At 43.6% G+C, this 15,864-nt stretch overlaps 1 protein-coding gene across 2 annotated transcripts in view; it reads right to left on the minus strand.

The window, feature by feature from the left end:
* Positions 1 to 15,864, minus strand: part of LOC124000257 (sterile alpha motif domain-containing protein 14-like) — a 38,671-nt gene that overhangs the window by 5,648 nt on the left and 17,159 nt on the right. For both annotated transcript variants that reach the window (XM_046306507.1, XM_046306508.1), the window contains exons 3-9: positions 14,706 to 14,863; positions 13,061 to 13,382; positions 12,528 to 12,627; positions 12,339 to 12,407; positions 12,034 to 12,190; positions 5,083 to 5,211; positions 2,986 to 3,141 (exon numbers count right to left, since the gene is read on the minus strand). In XM_046306507.1, the coding sequence (XP_046162463.1) occupies positions 2,986 to 3,141; positions 5,083 to 5,211; positions 12,034 to 12,190; positions 12,339 to 12,407; positions 12,528 to 12,627; positions 13,061 to 13,382; positions 14,706 to 14,863 (1,091 nt within the window). The remainder of the gene's footprint in view (positions 1 to 2,985; positions 3,142 to 5,082; positions 5,212 to 12,033; positions 12,191 to 12,338; positions 12,408 to 12,527; positions 12,628 to 13,060; positions 13,383 to 14,705; positions 14,864 to 15,864) is intronic.

Consider the following 15,864-nt stretch of genomic DNA (forward strand, 5'->3'; position numbering starts at 1 on the left):
AGCCACGCTCAAGGTCCTAAACGATATCTTAACCGCTATCGATAAGAAACATTACTGTGCAGCCGTATTCATTGATCTGGCCAAGGCTTTCGATTCTGTCAACCATCACATCCTCATCGGCAGACTCGACAGCCTTGGTTTCTCAAATGATTGCCTCGCCTGGTTCACCAACTATTTCTCTGATAGAGTTCAGTGTGTCAAATCGGAGGGTCTGCTGTCCGGACCTCTGGCAGTCTCTATGGGGGTGCCACAGGGTTAAATTCTTGGACCGACTCTTCTCTGTATACATCAATGAGGTCGCTCTTGCTGCTGGTGAGTCTCTGATCCACCTCTACACAGACGACACCATTCTGTATACTTCCGGCCCTTCTTTGGACACTGTGTTAACAACCCTCCAGGCAAGCTTCAATGCCATACAACTCTCCTTCCGTGGCCTCCAATTGCTCTTAAATACAAGTAAAACTAAATCCATGCTCTTCAACCGATCACTACCTGCACCTACCCACCTGTCCAACATTACTACTCTGGACGGCTCTGACTTAGAATACGTGGACAACTACAAATACTTAGGTGTCTGGTTAGACTGAAAACTCTCCTTCCAGACCCATATCAAACATCTCCAATCCAAAGTTAAATCTAGAATTGGCTTCCTATTTCGCAACAAAGCATCCTTCACTCATGCTGCCAAACATACCCTTGTAAAACTGACCATCCTACCAATCCTCGACTTTGGCGATGTCATTTACAAAATAGCCTCCAATACCCTACTCAACAAATTGGATGCAGTCTATCACAGTGCAATCCGTTTTGTCACCAAAGCCCCATATACTACCCACCATTGCGACCTGTACGCTCTCGTTGGCTGGCCCTCGCTTCATACTCGTCGCCAAACCCACTGGTTCCATGTCATCTACAAGACCCTGCTAGGTAAAGTCCCCCCTTATCTCAGCTCGCTGGTCACCATAGCATCTCCCACCTGTAGCACACGCTCCAGCAGGTATATCTCTCTGGTCACCCCCAAAACCAATTCTTTCTTTGGCCGTCTCTCCTTCCAGTTCTCTGCTGCCAGTGACTGGAACGAACTGCAAAAATCTCTGAAACTGGAAACACTTATCTCCCTCACTAGCTTTAAGCACCAACTGTCAGAGCATCTTACAGATTACTGCACCTGTACATAGCCCACCTATAATTTAGCCCAAACAACTACCTCTTTCCCAACTGTATTTCATTTATTTATTTATTTTGCTCCTTTGCACCCCATTATTTTTATGTCTACTTTGCACATTCTTCCATTGCAAAACTACCATTCCAGTGTTTTACTTGCTATATTGTATTTACTTTGCCACCATGGCCTTTTTTGCCTTTACCTCCCTTCTCACCTCATTTGCTCACATTGTATATAGACTTGTTTATACTGTATTATTGACTGTATGTTTGTTTTACTCCATGTGTAACTCTGTGTCGTTGTATCTGTCAAACTGCTTTGCTTTATCTTGGCCAGGTCGCAATTGTAAATGAGAACTTGTTCTCAACTTGCCTACCTGGTTAAATAAAGGTGAAATAAATAAAAAATAAATAAAAAGATGGTAATTTGAATGAACAGAGATACTGTGATTACAGTGCCATTCATCCACCACCATCACATCGTGTTTCAGAATGATAATGCACTGCCCCATATCGCAATGATCTATAAACAATATCTGCAAGCTGATAATTTCAGACTCATTCCCATGGCCTGCATACTCACCAGACATGTCACCCATTGAGCATGTTTGGGATGCTCCGGATCAACTTGTGTGACAATGTGTTTCAGCTCCCGCCAATACCCAGCAACTTTGCTCAGCCATTTGAAGAGAAGTGGGACAACATTCCAAAGTCCACAATCAACAGCCTGATCAACTCTATGCGAATAAGACGTGTTGCGCTGCATGAGGCAAATAGTGGTCACAACAGATACTGACTGGTTTTCTGATCCATGTCGCTACCTCTTTTAACTGTGATCAACAGATGCATATCTGTATTCCCAGGCAGGTGAAATCCATAGATTAGGGCCTAATGATTTTATTTCAATTGACTGATTTCCTTGTATGAACTGTAACTCAGTAAAATCTTTGAAATTGTTGCATGTTGCGTTTATGTTTTTGTTCAGTGTAGTTCAGAGGGCATGAAAGTGGTCCCTCTCTCAACAGCAGAGGGCAGTCCTGAGATCTGCGTGTTGTTGTTGGTGGGTGTTTACATGTTGTTTTGAGTGTTTTTGAGTGGCTCAATCAGAGAGTCAGAGATACTCTATGTTTTACTTTGATCCTACATCCACTCACCTCCCCTGTACCTTTACCCTCTCCTCTTATATTCTCACCTCCCCTCATCCCTCTCCTGTACCTTACCCTCTCCTCTTATATTCTCACCTCCTCTCATCCCTCTCCTGTACCTTACACTCTCCTCTTATATTCTCACCTCCTCTCATCCCTCTCCTGTACCTTACCCTCTCCTCTTATATTCTCACCTCCTCTCATCCCTCTCCTGTACCTTACCCTCTCCTCTAATCTTCTCACCTCCTCTCATCCCTCCCCTGTACCTTACCCTCCCCTCTAATCTTCTCACCTCCTCTCATCCCTCTTCTGTACCTTACCCTCTCCTCTAATCTTCTCACCTCCTCTCATCCCTCTTCTGTACCTTACCCTCTCCTCTAATCTTCTCACCTCCTCTCATCCCTCTCCTGTACCTTACCCTCTCCTCTAATCTTGTTGTCACTTCTGTTCCACTCTCATGGCCGCTTCTCTCCTTTCACCATCTGTACCATCCTCTCCATCCATCTGCTCTTATTCCTCTCCTCGCCTCACCTCTCCTCTATTCTCTGACCCTCTCCATCCATTTAGCCTCATCTCCTCTGCTCCCCCTCCTTTCCTCTCCTCCCACCTTGAACTTAGTCCCCTTCCTTCTATCCTCCTCACTCTCCTCCTCTCATTCCCTGAAACATCCTCTCACCTTGAGCTTGGTGCCATCCATCAGGAGGAGCTGCTCCCCATCGATGTCCCTGGCAGTGAACTCTGGGATGTACTGCTCCATGTTCAACCCCTTCAGCCACTGGCACACCTGCTGGGTGCTCCACGATGACACTAGGCACAGCGGCTCGTCTATAGGCTGGAAGGAAGGTTGCCCAAGATATTCAGTAATCGAGTACAATTGCGTTGCTTCAGCTTCCTAATATGAAAAATAGCTTTTTGTGAGTTAGCAGTCTGAAGAGCATGTTAATCTGCCCCCTGGTGGTCATGAATAACATAACACAAAACAATTTAGCCTTGCCCCTCAGTGCAGCGACATACAGCGAACGTATTACACCCACTGATATGTATCTTTAGGTTGCATTGACTGACTTACAAAGCTGCCTCTATAGTCTAGACCCCCTTGAGTCACACACACAAACAACATTGTTTAACTGATCTAACCGCTGGTCTGGTGTTGTTAGTGTCTATCCACCGGCGGTGAAGCACAGGAACAGGTTCTCTCTCTCTCTCTCTCTCTCTCTCTCTCTCTCTCTCTCTCTCTCTCTCTCTCTCTCTCTCTCTCTCTCTCTCTCTCTCCTCTCCCTCTCTCTCTCTCCATGTTATTAGCCTTGAATAAACATGATATCAACATACAGGCAGACTTTTCCTATGGGCCTTGGTTGGTTTGAGGGACCCTCTATTTTACATTATTAGCCAAAGGTTTTATAGAAAGTGGATTACATGACCTAGGCTACCATATACAAACACTGTTCCGTTACTTCAACCATGCTAATTCAGGTAACATACTCTGCTGGAAGGCAAAACAGCACATTCCCCATTGGGATTTTCCGTCTCACCAACAACTGGGACACACACCTACTCTCACACGCTTACTCAACCAGGTGTGATTAAGTCCTGGGTTCAACTACTATTTATTTTTCTTTTAAATACTTTGAGTGTTTCATTGAGTGAACCTGGGGTGTGTTAAACAAGGGAAATAGATTTTGATTGTTAGCTAATGTTAGCTTAGTGTTAGCCGAGAACATAAGGTAACATTATCTTATGTCTGAGAAGGTGGTCTGTTTTGGGGCTAAACTGCCACTACAAATAATAATGTGGCGTTCTACTATTGTACATTTAGCAGGAATAGGAAAGTCATTTGCAGTTTGATTATTGCCACTGAAATGGCATAGTAATCTTTACTGTTTGATGTTTCACTGTAACATTTCAGAATGTTCATTGAAATCATCCCACCGAAATTTCAACTAAAGGAACATGTTCGGCACAAATGGAAACCCAGTTGAGCGCACCTCCGGAGTGGCAGATGGGCAGGGTTCGCACTTTGGAGACTATTCCATTGGTTCCTTTGCGCCAGGCATGCGTCACACAATCAAGTGCAGGTTAAAGTATTTGGGGGAAAAAGTAAATACTATCTGTACCCAAGTCTGACGTGTATCCTGCATCCCTCTGTAATGGCAGCTTAAGGAGATGGGAGGGAGAGAGTCATAAAGCCCCTCTGAAAACCCAATATCCCCTCCAACAAGCTGAGCCAAATCAGATGTGACGGGAGGGAGAGAGCGCTAGTTTACCGGAGGTAATTGATTCCCTAATCACTGTGCAGCCGTGTCTGACAACGTCTGGCCAGAGAGTGTTTTTGAGAGAGCAGAGCACTCACCAGACTCAGGCTTTAAAAACACCAGGACCACACACTCTGCACTCTGCACTGTTATGGATCTATGTGAACTGCTTGGAACTTCTATTTGAATGCAGTGTGTGCTATAGTATGAATAGTGTAAGCTAGTTGCCACAGGTAACCAAGAAGACATAACTACATCCAGTTGGGGTTATTTCAGGTAATGGTACACATTTTACTAAAGAAGAATTCAGAGTTTTGTTGGTACACTATTACAGATTTGAGTGGAACGCTACTTTAATCAAAAAATAGTATCTTGCATTCTCTCTCTGAACAGTGATCCAGGCCTCAGGCAAACCTTCTGTCTCATATACGGTATCATAATGAAATAGAGTTTAGATCCATTTAGTCCTAGGCAGAGAATGCCCACTACCACCACCACAACTGCATTAGGATGCCCCTTACCTCGTCTGAGGACTGGGAGAGGGTCTGGTAGCGTTGTGAGGAGCGGGAAGATGAGTCGGCTGTGGTCCCACTGGAGGCGTGAGGGGGACTACAGGGGGGCGGTGAGAACTCATCACTCAGGGCAGACTCCTGAGGGAGGGAGGGAGGGAGGGAGTAAATACTGCTTTCTCCACATTGTTTCCAGTATTCTTTGACACTTTGGGATTAAGTACAAGTGCACAGTGATATTTTTATTATGTGTGACCACTGTGGTCAAACAGCATTGGATCGATTGATTTGTCCAGTTCAAAATCAATTACATCTGACAATAGTAGGATATTAATGCATTGTTTGTAAACCTTAGTTTCAAACAGTTGTAGCTTAGAAATATAAAATGTTTGGTCACAGCAGTAACACTGAAAAATAATACATAAGCATCATATTTTGGATGAATTGCCCTCTCAAATGATGCCCCTGCAAACACATATGCATGCACACACACACAACAAAAACTCACACAGACACACAGCCCTATAACAGCCCTTGACAGTCCCCTTGAGAGCCACAGTGCAGGGGCCCAAACCTTCAGTGCAGAGGAGGAATGCAAAGTCATGGGTATCTGCCTCCTCTCCAGACACCAGGCTTATTAGGGTTGAGTCCCAAAGGGCACTCTGTTCCCTACACTACCGGTCCAAAGTTTTAGAACACCTACTCATTCAAGGGTTTTTCTTTATTTTTTACTATTTTCTACATTGTAGAAAAATAACGAACACATCAAAACTATGAAATAACACATAAGGAATCATGTAGTAACCAAAAAAAGGTTAAACAAATCAAAATATATTTTATATTTGAGATTCTTCAAAGTAGCCACCTTTGCCTTGGACAGCTTTGCACACTCTTGGCATTCTCTCAACCAGCTTCACCTGGAATGTTTTTCCAACAGTCATATAATGAGCACTTGTTGGCTTCTTTTCCTTCACTCTGCGGTCCAACTCATCCCAAACCCTCTCAATTGGGTTGAGGTCGGGTGATTGTGGAGGTCAGGTCATCTGATACAGCACTCCATCACTCTCCTTCATGGTCAAATAGCCCTTACACAGCCTGGAGGTGTGTTCGGTCATACTCCTGTTGAAAAACAAATGATAATCCCACTAAGCCCAACCAGATGGGATGGCGTATCACTGCAGAATGCTTTGGTAACCATGCTGGTTAAGTATGCCTTGAATTCTAAATAAATCACTGACAGTGTCACCAGCAAAGCACACCCACAACATAACCCCTCCTCCATGCTTTACGGTGGGAAATACGCATGCAGAGATCATCCGTAATACCCACAAGCCGCAACTCACGAAAACACAGTGGGTGGAACCAAAAATCTCCAATTTGGACTCCAGACCAAAGGACAGATTTCCACCTGTTTAATGTCCATTGCTTGTGTTTCTTGACCCAAGCAAATCTCTCCTTCTCATTGGTGTCCTTTAGTAGTGGTTTCTTTGCCGCAATTCGACCACAAAGGCCTGAATCACAGTCTCCCCTGAACAGTTGACGTTGAGATGTGTCTGTTACTTGAACTCTGCTAATGAACTTATCCTCTGCAGCAGAGGTAACTCTGGCTCGGTCTTCCATTCCTGTGGCGGTCCTCATGAGAGCCAGTTTCATCATAGTGCTTGATCGTTTCTGCAACTGCACTTGAAGAAACTTTAAAAGTTCTTGACATTTTTTGGATTGACTGACCTTCATGTCATAATGTACTGATGGACTGTCGTTTCTCTTTGCTTATTTGAGCTGTTCTTGCCATAATATGGACTTGGTCCTTTACCAAATATGACTATCTTCTGTATACCCCCCGTAACTTGTCACAACACAACTGATTGGCTCAAACGCAATAAGGAAAGAAATTCCACAAATGAACTTTTAAGGCGGCACACCTGTTAATTGAAATGCATTCCAGGTGACTACCTCATGGAACTGGTTGAGAGAACACTAAGCGTGTGCAAAGCTGTCATCAAGGCAAAGAGTGGCTATTTGAAGAATCTCTAAAATATATTTTGATTAGTTTAACACTTTATTGGTTACTACATGATTCCATATGTGTTATTTCACAGTTTTGATGTCTTCACTGTTATTCTACAATGTAGAAAATAGTAAAAATAAAGAAAACCCTTGAATGAGTAGGTATTCTAAAACTTTTGACCGGTAGTGTAGATAGTGCATTACTTTTGACAATGGTGAAAAAAGTACCTAATTGTCATGCTTGGGTAAAAATAAAGATACCTTAATAGAAAATGACTCAAGTAAAATTGAAAGTCACCCAGTAAAATACTACTTGAGCAAAAGTCTAAAAGTATTTGGTATTAAATATACTTAAGCATCAAAAGTAAATGTAATTGCTAAAATATACTTAAGTATCAAATGTGAAAGTATAAATCATTTAAAAGTCCTTATATTAAGCAAAGCAGAAGTCACAATTGTCTTGTATACATTTTTTTACGGTTAGCCAGGGGCACACTCCAACACTCAGCCGTCATTTACAAAGTGTTTAGTGAGTCAGTACAGATACCCCAAAAAAACACTTAAGTAGTACTTTCAAGTATTTTTCCTTAAGTACTTTATACCACTGATTTTTGACCAGGGCCCATAGGGCTCTGTTCAAAAGTAGTGCACTATGCATGCTAGAGCCATTAACCCAGTTGGACAGGCACACAGTGGTTGAAAGGGATTTAACGGCCCTCTGCTTTCAATGGGAAGCTGCGGCTTTAATTGCTGTGCAGAGCGAAGGACCCCGGCCTCCATGCTGATGACTAAGTGCATCTGGGATGCTTTGCCTAGCTACTCCTCACTATTAAACCCCATGGAGCTCTGTTCTAAATTGCACTCTAGTCCCTATAAAGTGCACTACATTTGCCCTGTAGTCAAAAGTATTGCACTTTACGGGAAATAAAGGTGCTATTTGGGATAGGCCCATGCTCCCAACATGTTGCTAAGTTTTTTTTTAGATGTGTCATGTTGCAGGTGTTAGAGAGTATGTATAAACACTCCCCCCGCCCCAATATTTGGGAGGGTTTTGACTCAGAATGGATCAAACCAAGTGAAGCTGAGAGGGGTGGATGGGTGTTTTCTCCCATAGAGGGCTATATTGATGAACTCACCGAACTTAGCCTGCCAATGGTTAATTCAAAGTTGTTGTTTTTTAAAGCATATGTAAACAAGGGCATTAGAATATCTATTAACCACTAAGTGGAAATATGCTCTGCTGTGTTTCGTTCCTTCTTTTGTTAAACGGTGATCTTGTCGTCTTGACATTGATGTTGTGGTTAGCTAAAAGCATCGCAGCGGTCAAGTCACCAAGGTGAGTAAATCAACAGCATCGATTGCATCATGGGATTTCTGCCTACGGCTGCAAATGTGGGCAAAGAGAGACCTCCAACAAGAAACATATGTATTGTTCGGTGTCCTGTGGGTGTACCTACTGGTTATATGTTTTCATGGCAAGGATATGGACAGGCTACACACGAACATATTAGCAGAAAGAATGTCATCATCTATGGCAGAGATATATCTCAATATGCAACATACCCTATTCGTTGTGCTGACAAGGGCTTATAACACCTTTGATCTATTAAGCAATGTGTCCACAAAAGCAGAAAAACTATAAAGCTCCAAGAGCCAGGCATGCTCTTAACGATACGTTTGACAGTGAAATACAAACACTTTGATATACGAACACACACCTTGTTTTGTTACATCAATGGTGTGTTTGGACGGCTGTATATTTCTTATCAATCCTTCCTGTGTTTCTTAGCTAAACGGCCATTGGCCCACAAGCTTCTGAAAAATAATCTATTTCCCTTAGAAATACTCAGGCCTTTGGCAGAGGCTTTAATTAGCTGGTGCAAAGTCAGTGGGTGGCATATGTCTGCCTTCCTGGGTATTTTGAACAGACAACCACTATAAGCCTATCTCCTTCCTATAACCCTGTTCCTCAGCTTCTTTCTTCTGTATGTTAAGCTATGTTTTCCATCCAATGGATGCGCATGTAACAAACCATGTAAGAGGACGACAGCAACACCAAAATCCCTCAATATGGTCAATCGGATCTAACAACTGAAGAGTCTCTTGCATCGGTGCCATGTTCTTGTTTTAACTCCCGAAGTCATCTGTCAATATCTTTTCTGAAACAGGTTACATTTGACACGAGTATGTGACATTGTGCCGCACAAAGGGCCATCGATTTCCCCTCTGTGTAAATGTAGCCGTGCTTGTCGATAAATGTCGAATAGCAGCACCCTCTTGGACACAGAGGATAACGCGCCCTGCTTCCTAATTGGGTTTCTATCCCTCAGACTCTCCACAGGAGCTGAGTCACACCATGGGCCTCTCCAGATCAATTATGTATACAGTTAGGGAGAACAAGTAGTTGATAACCTGCAAAATCGGCAGTGTTTCCTACTTACGAAGCATGTAGAGGTCTGTCATTTTTATCATAAGTACACTTCAACTGTGAGAGATGGAATCTAAAACAAAAATCCAGAAAATCACATTGTATGATTTTTAAGTAATTCATTTGCATTTTATTGCATGACATAAGTATTTGATCACCTACCAACCAGTAAGAATTCCGGCTCTCACAGACCTGTTAGTTTTTCTTTAAGAAGCCCTCCTGTTCTCCACTCATTACCTGTATTAACTGCACCTGTTTGGACTCGTTACCTGTATAAAAGACACCTGTCCACACACTCAATCAAACAGACTCCAACCTCTCCACAATGGCCAAGACCAGAGAGCTGTGTAAGGACATCAGGGATAAAATTGTAGACCTGCACAAGGCTGGGATGGGCTACAGAACAATAGGCAAGCAGCTTGGTGAGAAGGCAACAACTGTTGACGCAATTATTAGAAAATGGAAGAAGTGGAAGAAGTTCAAGATGATGGTCAATCTCACCTCGTGGGGCATCAATGATCATGAGGAAGGTGAGGGATCAGCCCAGAACTACACGGCAGGACCTGGTCAATGACCTGAAGAGAGCTGGGACCACAGTCTCAAAGAAAACCATTAGTAACACACTATGCCGTCATGGATTAAAATCCTGCAGCGCACGCAAGGTCCCCCTGCTCAAGCCAGTGCATGTCCAGGCCCGGCTGAAGTTTGCCAATGACCATCTGGATGATCCAGAGGAGGAATGGGATAAGGTCATGTGGTCTGATGAGACAAAAATAGAGCTTTTTGGTCTAAACTCCACTCGCCGTGTTTGGAGGAAGAAAAAGGATTACAACCCCAAGAACATCATCCCAACCGTGAAGCATGGAGGTGGAAACATCATTCTTTGTGGATGCTTTTCTGCAAAGGGGACAAGACGACTGCACCGTATTGAGGGGAGGATGGATGGGGCCATGTATCGCGAGATCCTGGCCAACAAACTCCTTCCCTCAGTAAGAGCATTGAAGATGGGTCGTGGCTGGGTCTTCCAGCATGACAACGACCCGAAACACACAGCCAGGGCAACTAAGGAGTGGCTCCGTAAGAAGCATCTCAAGGTCCTGGAGTGGCCTAGCCAGTCTCCAGACCTGAACCCAATAGAAAATCTTTGAAGGGAGCTGAAAGTCCGTATTGCCCAGCGACAGCCCTGAAACCTGAAGGATCTGGAGAAGGTCTGTATGCAGGAGTGGGCCAAAATCCCTGCTGCAGTGTGTGCAAACCTGGTCAAGAACTACAGGAAACATATGATCTCTGTAATTGCAAACAAAGGTTTCTGTACCAAATATTAATTTCTGCTTTTCTGATGTATCAAATACTTATGTCATGCAATAAAATGCAAATTAATTACTTAAAAATCATACAATGAGATTTTCGGGATTTTTGTTTTAGAGTCAGTCTCTCACAGTTGAAGTGTACCTATGATAAAAAAATGACAGACCTCTACATGCTTTGTAAGTAGGAAAACATGCTAAATCAGCAGTGTATCAAATACTTGTTCTCCCCTCTGTTTGTGTGTATGTGTGAGAGAGAGAGAGGGAGAGAGAGAGAGATGGATGGATGGATGAATGGATGGATGGAGATAGAGAGAGTGTGGGAGTGAGATGGAAGGAGAAGAACAAAGAGGGAGAGAGGCTTAGGATGACAAAACTAGACGATGCTAGTCGCGTCTACGCAAAAGTGTTTATAGAAGTGTAGCAGTTTTATATCTCTGGTGTCTGCTTCTCTCATCTGGTGACTGTTTTCATTTGATGTGCATTTGAAGCTCAAACCCAGTAGGAGAAAGTTTTCTCCTTCTGGACAATTTGTAAAAAGAATTTGGCATATCTCCAAGGGTAACAGCAGAATCCGTTTCTTGGTTATTTAAACTGTGGAATGTATAGACGGTTTGGTTGTTTAGCAACAAAACCGACGCATGTGCAACTACAGTATGGGGTAAAACAAGGGTTGGCCTCGATTGTTGACAACATGTAAACTATATTTTGTCTCCAATGTTTATTGAAAACAAAAATACAGTTGCACAATGAGCACTTATCTCTCAAAAACATCATTACAGTTATTGGTTAGCTAGATATCTAGCCATTTTTTCTCATATTAGCATAGAGGTGACAGTCAAAAAACCTCAAAACAAGACATGGTATCAAGAAAAAGTTGAAATGAGCTGAAACGAGCCACTTACAATTCACCATGTGACAGTTTCTTAAAATTGTTGCTAGCTATCTGGCCATCCAGAACCATAACAACACATGGCCTTCTGGGCCTTCTGGTCCTTTGAAGCGCGTGCATCATTTTTGTGACATTGTCAGATGTGGCAGAAATCTTAATGACAGACATGAAATGAAGACTAGACTATATGCTAATGCTAACATAAACACACGAGGCCTCTGATAATGATAAAAACACAAAGTGGACAATGGTGGTAGTAACATAATAGTGCAGTCTGACCTAAATATGATATCTGAAGGCGTCTATATGTTATTGTGGATGTGAGTAACCTGGGAGTTGGACTTGCGGGGGCTGCAGTCCTGTGAGACCAGTTTGGGGGAGCAGGGCGGAGTTGCCCCGGACGACACGGAGCCCCTGGTGCTGTCAGTGAACCAGGAGAAAGGCACGAAAGAGCCAGAGGACCTGGACGGGCTCTCAGATGGCTCCCTGTGCAGAGAAAGACAGATATTCAATATGCTCACTGAATGAGCCAAAATGGTGCCTTTAATATACTAATTAGGTCTAATATAGCCAACATTTTGCCTCCTGTATTGAAACAGAGGGACAGAGCCAAAATGGCTTCCCACGGACTCACCGGCTTCCCATTGACAGTCTGTTTGACTTGTCTTTTCTGACCCTCACATAGGAGCGTCTCAACGTGACCCTTCAGAAGAACAAAAAAATGGTGGGTTAAAATCAACAGAAAGCACCAGTTTTGAAACGGACAAATTTACAATGTGTTTCCAATGTAAACCGTTTAAATGTCTGTATATTGAGCACTTACCCCAGGTCCAAGAATCTCCTCTTGGTCTTCTTGTCAAAGATAAGGCTGTTGTTGCCGGGGTCAGCCGGGCTGGTGTCTCGACTGTCTTCTGAAACTAATACTGAGAAGAGAAAAAAAAATGGCAATTAGCACATTATTGATTAATCAAAGCATTTTTTTTAATACATTAACCCACCATTACCAACATTTTGGTGTGGCCTTAATGGTATGGTGGTTGTGTATCAATACATTCATGGCTGTGTGTGTGTGTGTGTGTGTGTGTGTGTGTGTGTGTGTGTGTGTGTGTGTGTGTGTGTGTGTGTGTGTGTGTGTGTGTGTGTGTGTGTGTGTGTGTGTGTGTGTGTGTGTGTGTGTGTGTGTGTGTGTGTGTGTGTGTGTGTGTGTGTGTGTGTGTGTGTGTGTGTGTGTTGCCTATTTAGGCTTAATATACCATAGTTAATATCACAGTGCATGTAATTCTTAGTGTGGGGAGTTGGACTGTAATAACTAGGATGAGGATTTTCTTGCCCAATGCGGATGTCTGCCTCTCGTACCCTCACTGTCTGGGCGTCGTGCCCGTCGAATGTAAACAGGCGAGCAGTCCGAACTGGGACACGACTTGGAGGGAGAGCTGTTGGGCGTGGTCACCAGGGCCTCCTGAGACGTGGCATTTGTCAGCTGGCGGTACCGCCCCCGAGGGGCTGGCGACCCGGTCCCGCCCTCCTCCGGGGAGCGCCGTAAGGAGGAGGTGTCGAAGGAGAACACGGGGCTCCGTAAGGTGGGACAAGGGGAGGACGAGGAGAGGAGCGAATCAGGAGAAGGGGAGGAGCCTCCTCGCAGGGTGGAGTGGAGGGGGGAACGGACGGAGTCCAGACACTATGGCACAAAGATTCAGAAACACCACAACATGTTTATATGTGAACTGACTGACACAAACAATAAATAGACACATGCGCGCACGCACACACACAACCACACACCAACACACACAGAGAGACAGACAGACAGACAGACAGACAGACAGACAGACAGACAGACAGACAGACAGACAGACAGACAGACAGACAGACAGACAGACAGACAGACAGACAGACAGACAGACAGACAGACAGACAGACAGACAGACAGACAGACAGACAGACAGACAGACAGACAGACAGACAGACAGACAGACAGACAGACAGACAGACAGACAGACAGACAGACAGACAGACAGACAGACAGACAGACAGACAGACAGACAGACAGACAGACAGACAGACAGACAGACAGACAGACAGACAGACAGACAGACAGACAGACAGACAGACAGACAGACAGACAGACAGACAGACAGACAGACAGACAGACAGACAGACAGACACACATATATACACGCACACAAGCATGCATTTACGCATATAAACACATGCATGCACCCACTCATGAACACAATTAGGGACATATGCGTTTGGGTCAATTCCATTCCACCTCCTGTATAGTAAGGAACAATTGGACATGAAATTTGAATGGTACTTTTCAAATGAAGTGCTAGTCCAATGAAATGCCTGAATGGGCTGGAATGTAATTTGAATTGACTGTAACTCTAGTGAGCGAAAATACTCAAAACGACCAAACAACAGATATGAAGAGAGCGAGACACACTCTCCAATGCCCTCCAAAATAGCCTAGGCCATTGAGACATTTTCCCATCTGATAATCTCCATATCATCTGAAATGAGTTCTAGGACTAAGAAACGGATTTCATGTGGATGGTTGCAATGGTATTTTACCATCTACAACTAAATGGGTTTGAATCTAAAGAATTCAACCATAAAATCTGATTGTCGAATGAAGCAATGAAACATGATTCAATGCCTGATTGAGTCAAGCTTTGTTTTTCACCAATCAGGATCTACTTACGAGTATAGGCATGTACAGCGCTAGAGCTTTAGCTTTAGCGCTAGAGCTTTAGTTGCTATGTTACTTAGCTACATGTGTGTAGTATTATGGTATAGTGACTATATAAAATGCGCAATACATACTTAAAATCTCCCTTGGTGCTGTCTATACAAAGCTGTCTATCTATACTGTATAACCAATACATTATCACATGCTACAAGGTCATCATCAGACTACAAAGGAATGTGTCCTGTGGGTGTGCCTGTCCCTTTGAGAGTCCATGCCATCGATTGATTGGCTCTCACGCCTGTCACTCACCTTCCTCTCCAGACTGTCATCTCCCTCTGTGGAGCTGACACTGTCTCGGAAGCGAGAGCGAGAGGGGCGGTGCCTCCTGGCTTTGACGGACAGCTGGGCACGCCCCTTCTGTATGCTGTTGTCCAGCAGCTCTGTCTCTGGGATGGCCTCGTTCAGGTCTGAGGGAAGATCACAGAGAAAAGTATGATATTCAGATCATTCAGGTCTGAGGGAAGATCACAGAGAAAAGCTCAAATAAGTACTGGACACAGATTTGAGAAGTGCTTTTAACAGATCCATTTGATGCAGAATGTGTTACAAGGAAAGCCCAGACCTAAACATTAGGCTACAGCTATTATAATATCTTAATTTCACCTGGGACCTAGAAAGATAAACGACTGGGCAAAAGCTAATTCCCTTCATGTAAAATAAATCATCTAATGTCTGTGTTACAAGAAGGTACAAGATACTGTTATACCACCTTTTTATATGTCAAACTGAGGAGTTTAATTGATTAAATGAAATGTGTTTATCTGATCCTCCCCCTGCTGTAACATCCTCTATCTGTGGTGAACCCAGAGGAACGATCCTTTTGCCTTTGACCTCTTGACCCCAATCTGAGAGCCCTTCAGCGTTTCCATCAATTATCTCTCCCTCTCCTCCCCTCATCCCTTCCATTCTTCACTCCATTTATCCAGCCCCCAGCCCCCAAATACATGACAATTAATCTATATAATCACATTGGATGTTCCCCTGTGACTGAGTCAGCAGAGGATTGTGGGGGATGAACATTGACCTACGACCTGGTCCTCTCTTACAGTGCCTTCAGAAAGTATTCACACCCCTTGACTTTTTCCACATTTTGTTATGTTACAGCCCGAATTTAAAATTCATGAAATGTTGATTTTGTGTCATTGGCCTACAGACAATACCCCATAATGTCAAGGGGGAATTATGTTTTAGAAATGTTGACAAATTAATTAAAAATAATAAGCTGAAATGTATGAGTCAATAAGTATTCAACCCATTTGTTATGGCAACCCATAATAACTTTTGGAGTACAATGTTGCTTAACAAGTCACATAATAAGTTGCATGGACTCACTCTGTGTGCAATAATAGTGCTTAAAACTTCTTCAGGATTGGTGGGTCCCTCACGGGACGGTTGAGCTAACGTAGGC

This window comes from Oncorhynchus gorbuscha, linkage group LG16, assembly GCF_021184085.1.
Source record: "Oncorhynchus gorbuscha isolate QuinsamMale2020 ecotype Even-year linkage group LG16, OgorEven_v1.0, whole genome shotgun sequence".
NCBI lineage: Eukaryota > Metazoa > Chordata > Actinopteri > Salmoniformes > Salmonidae > Oncorhynchus > Oncorhynchus gorbuscha.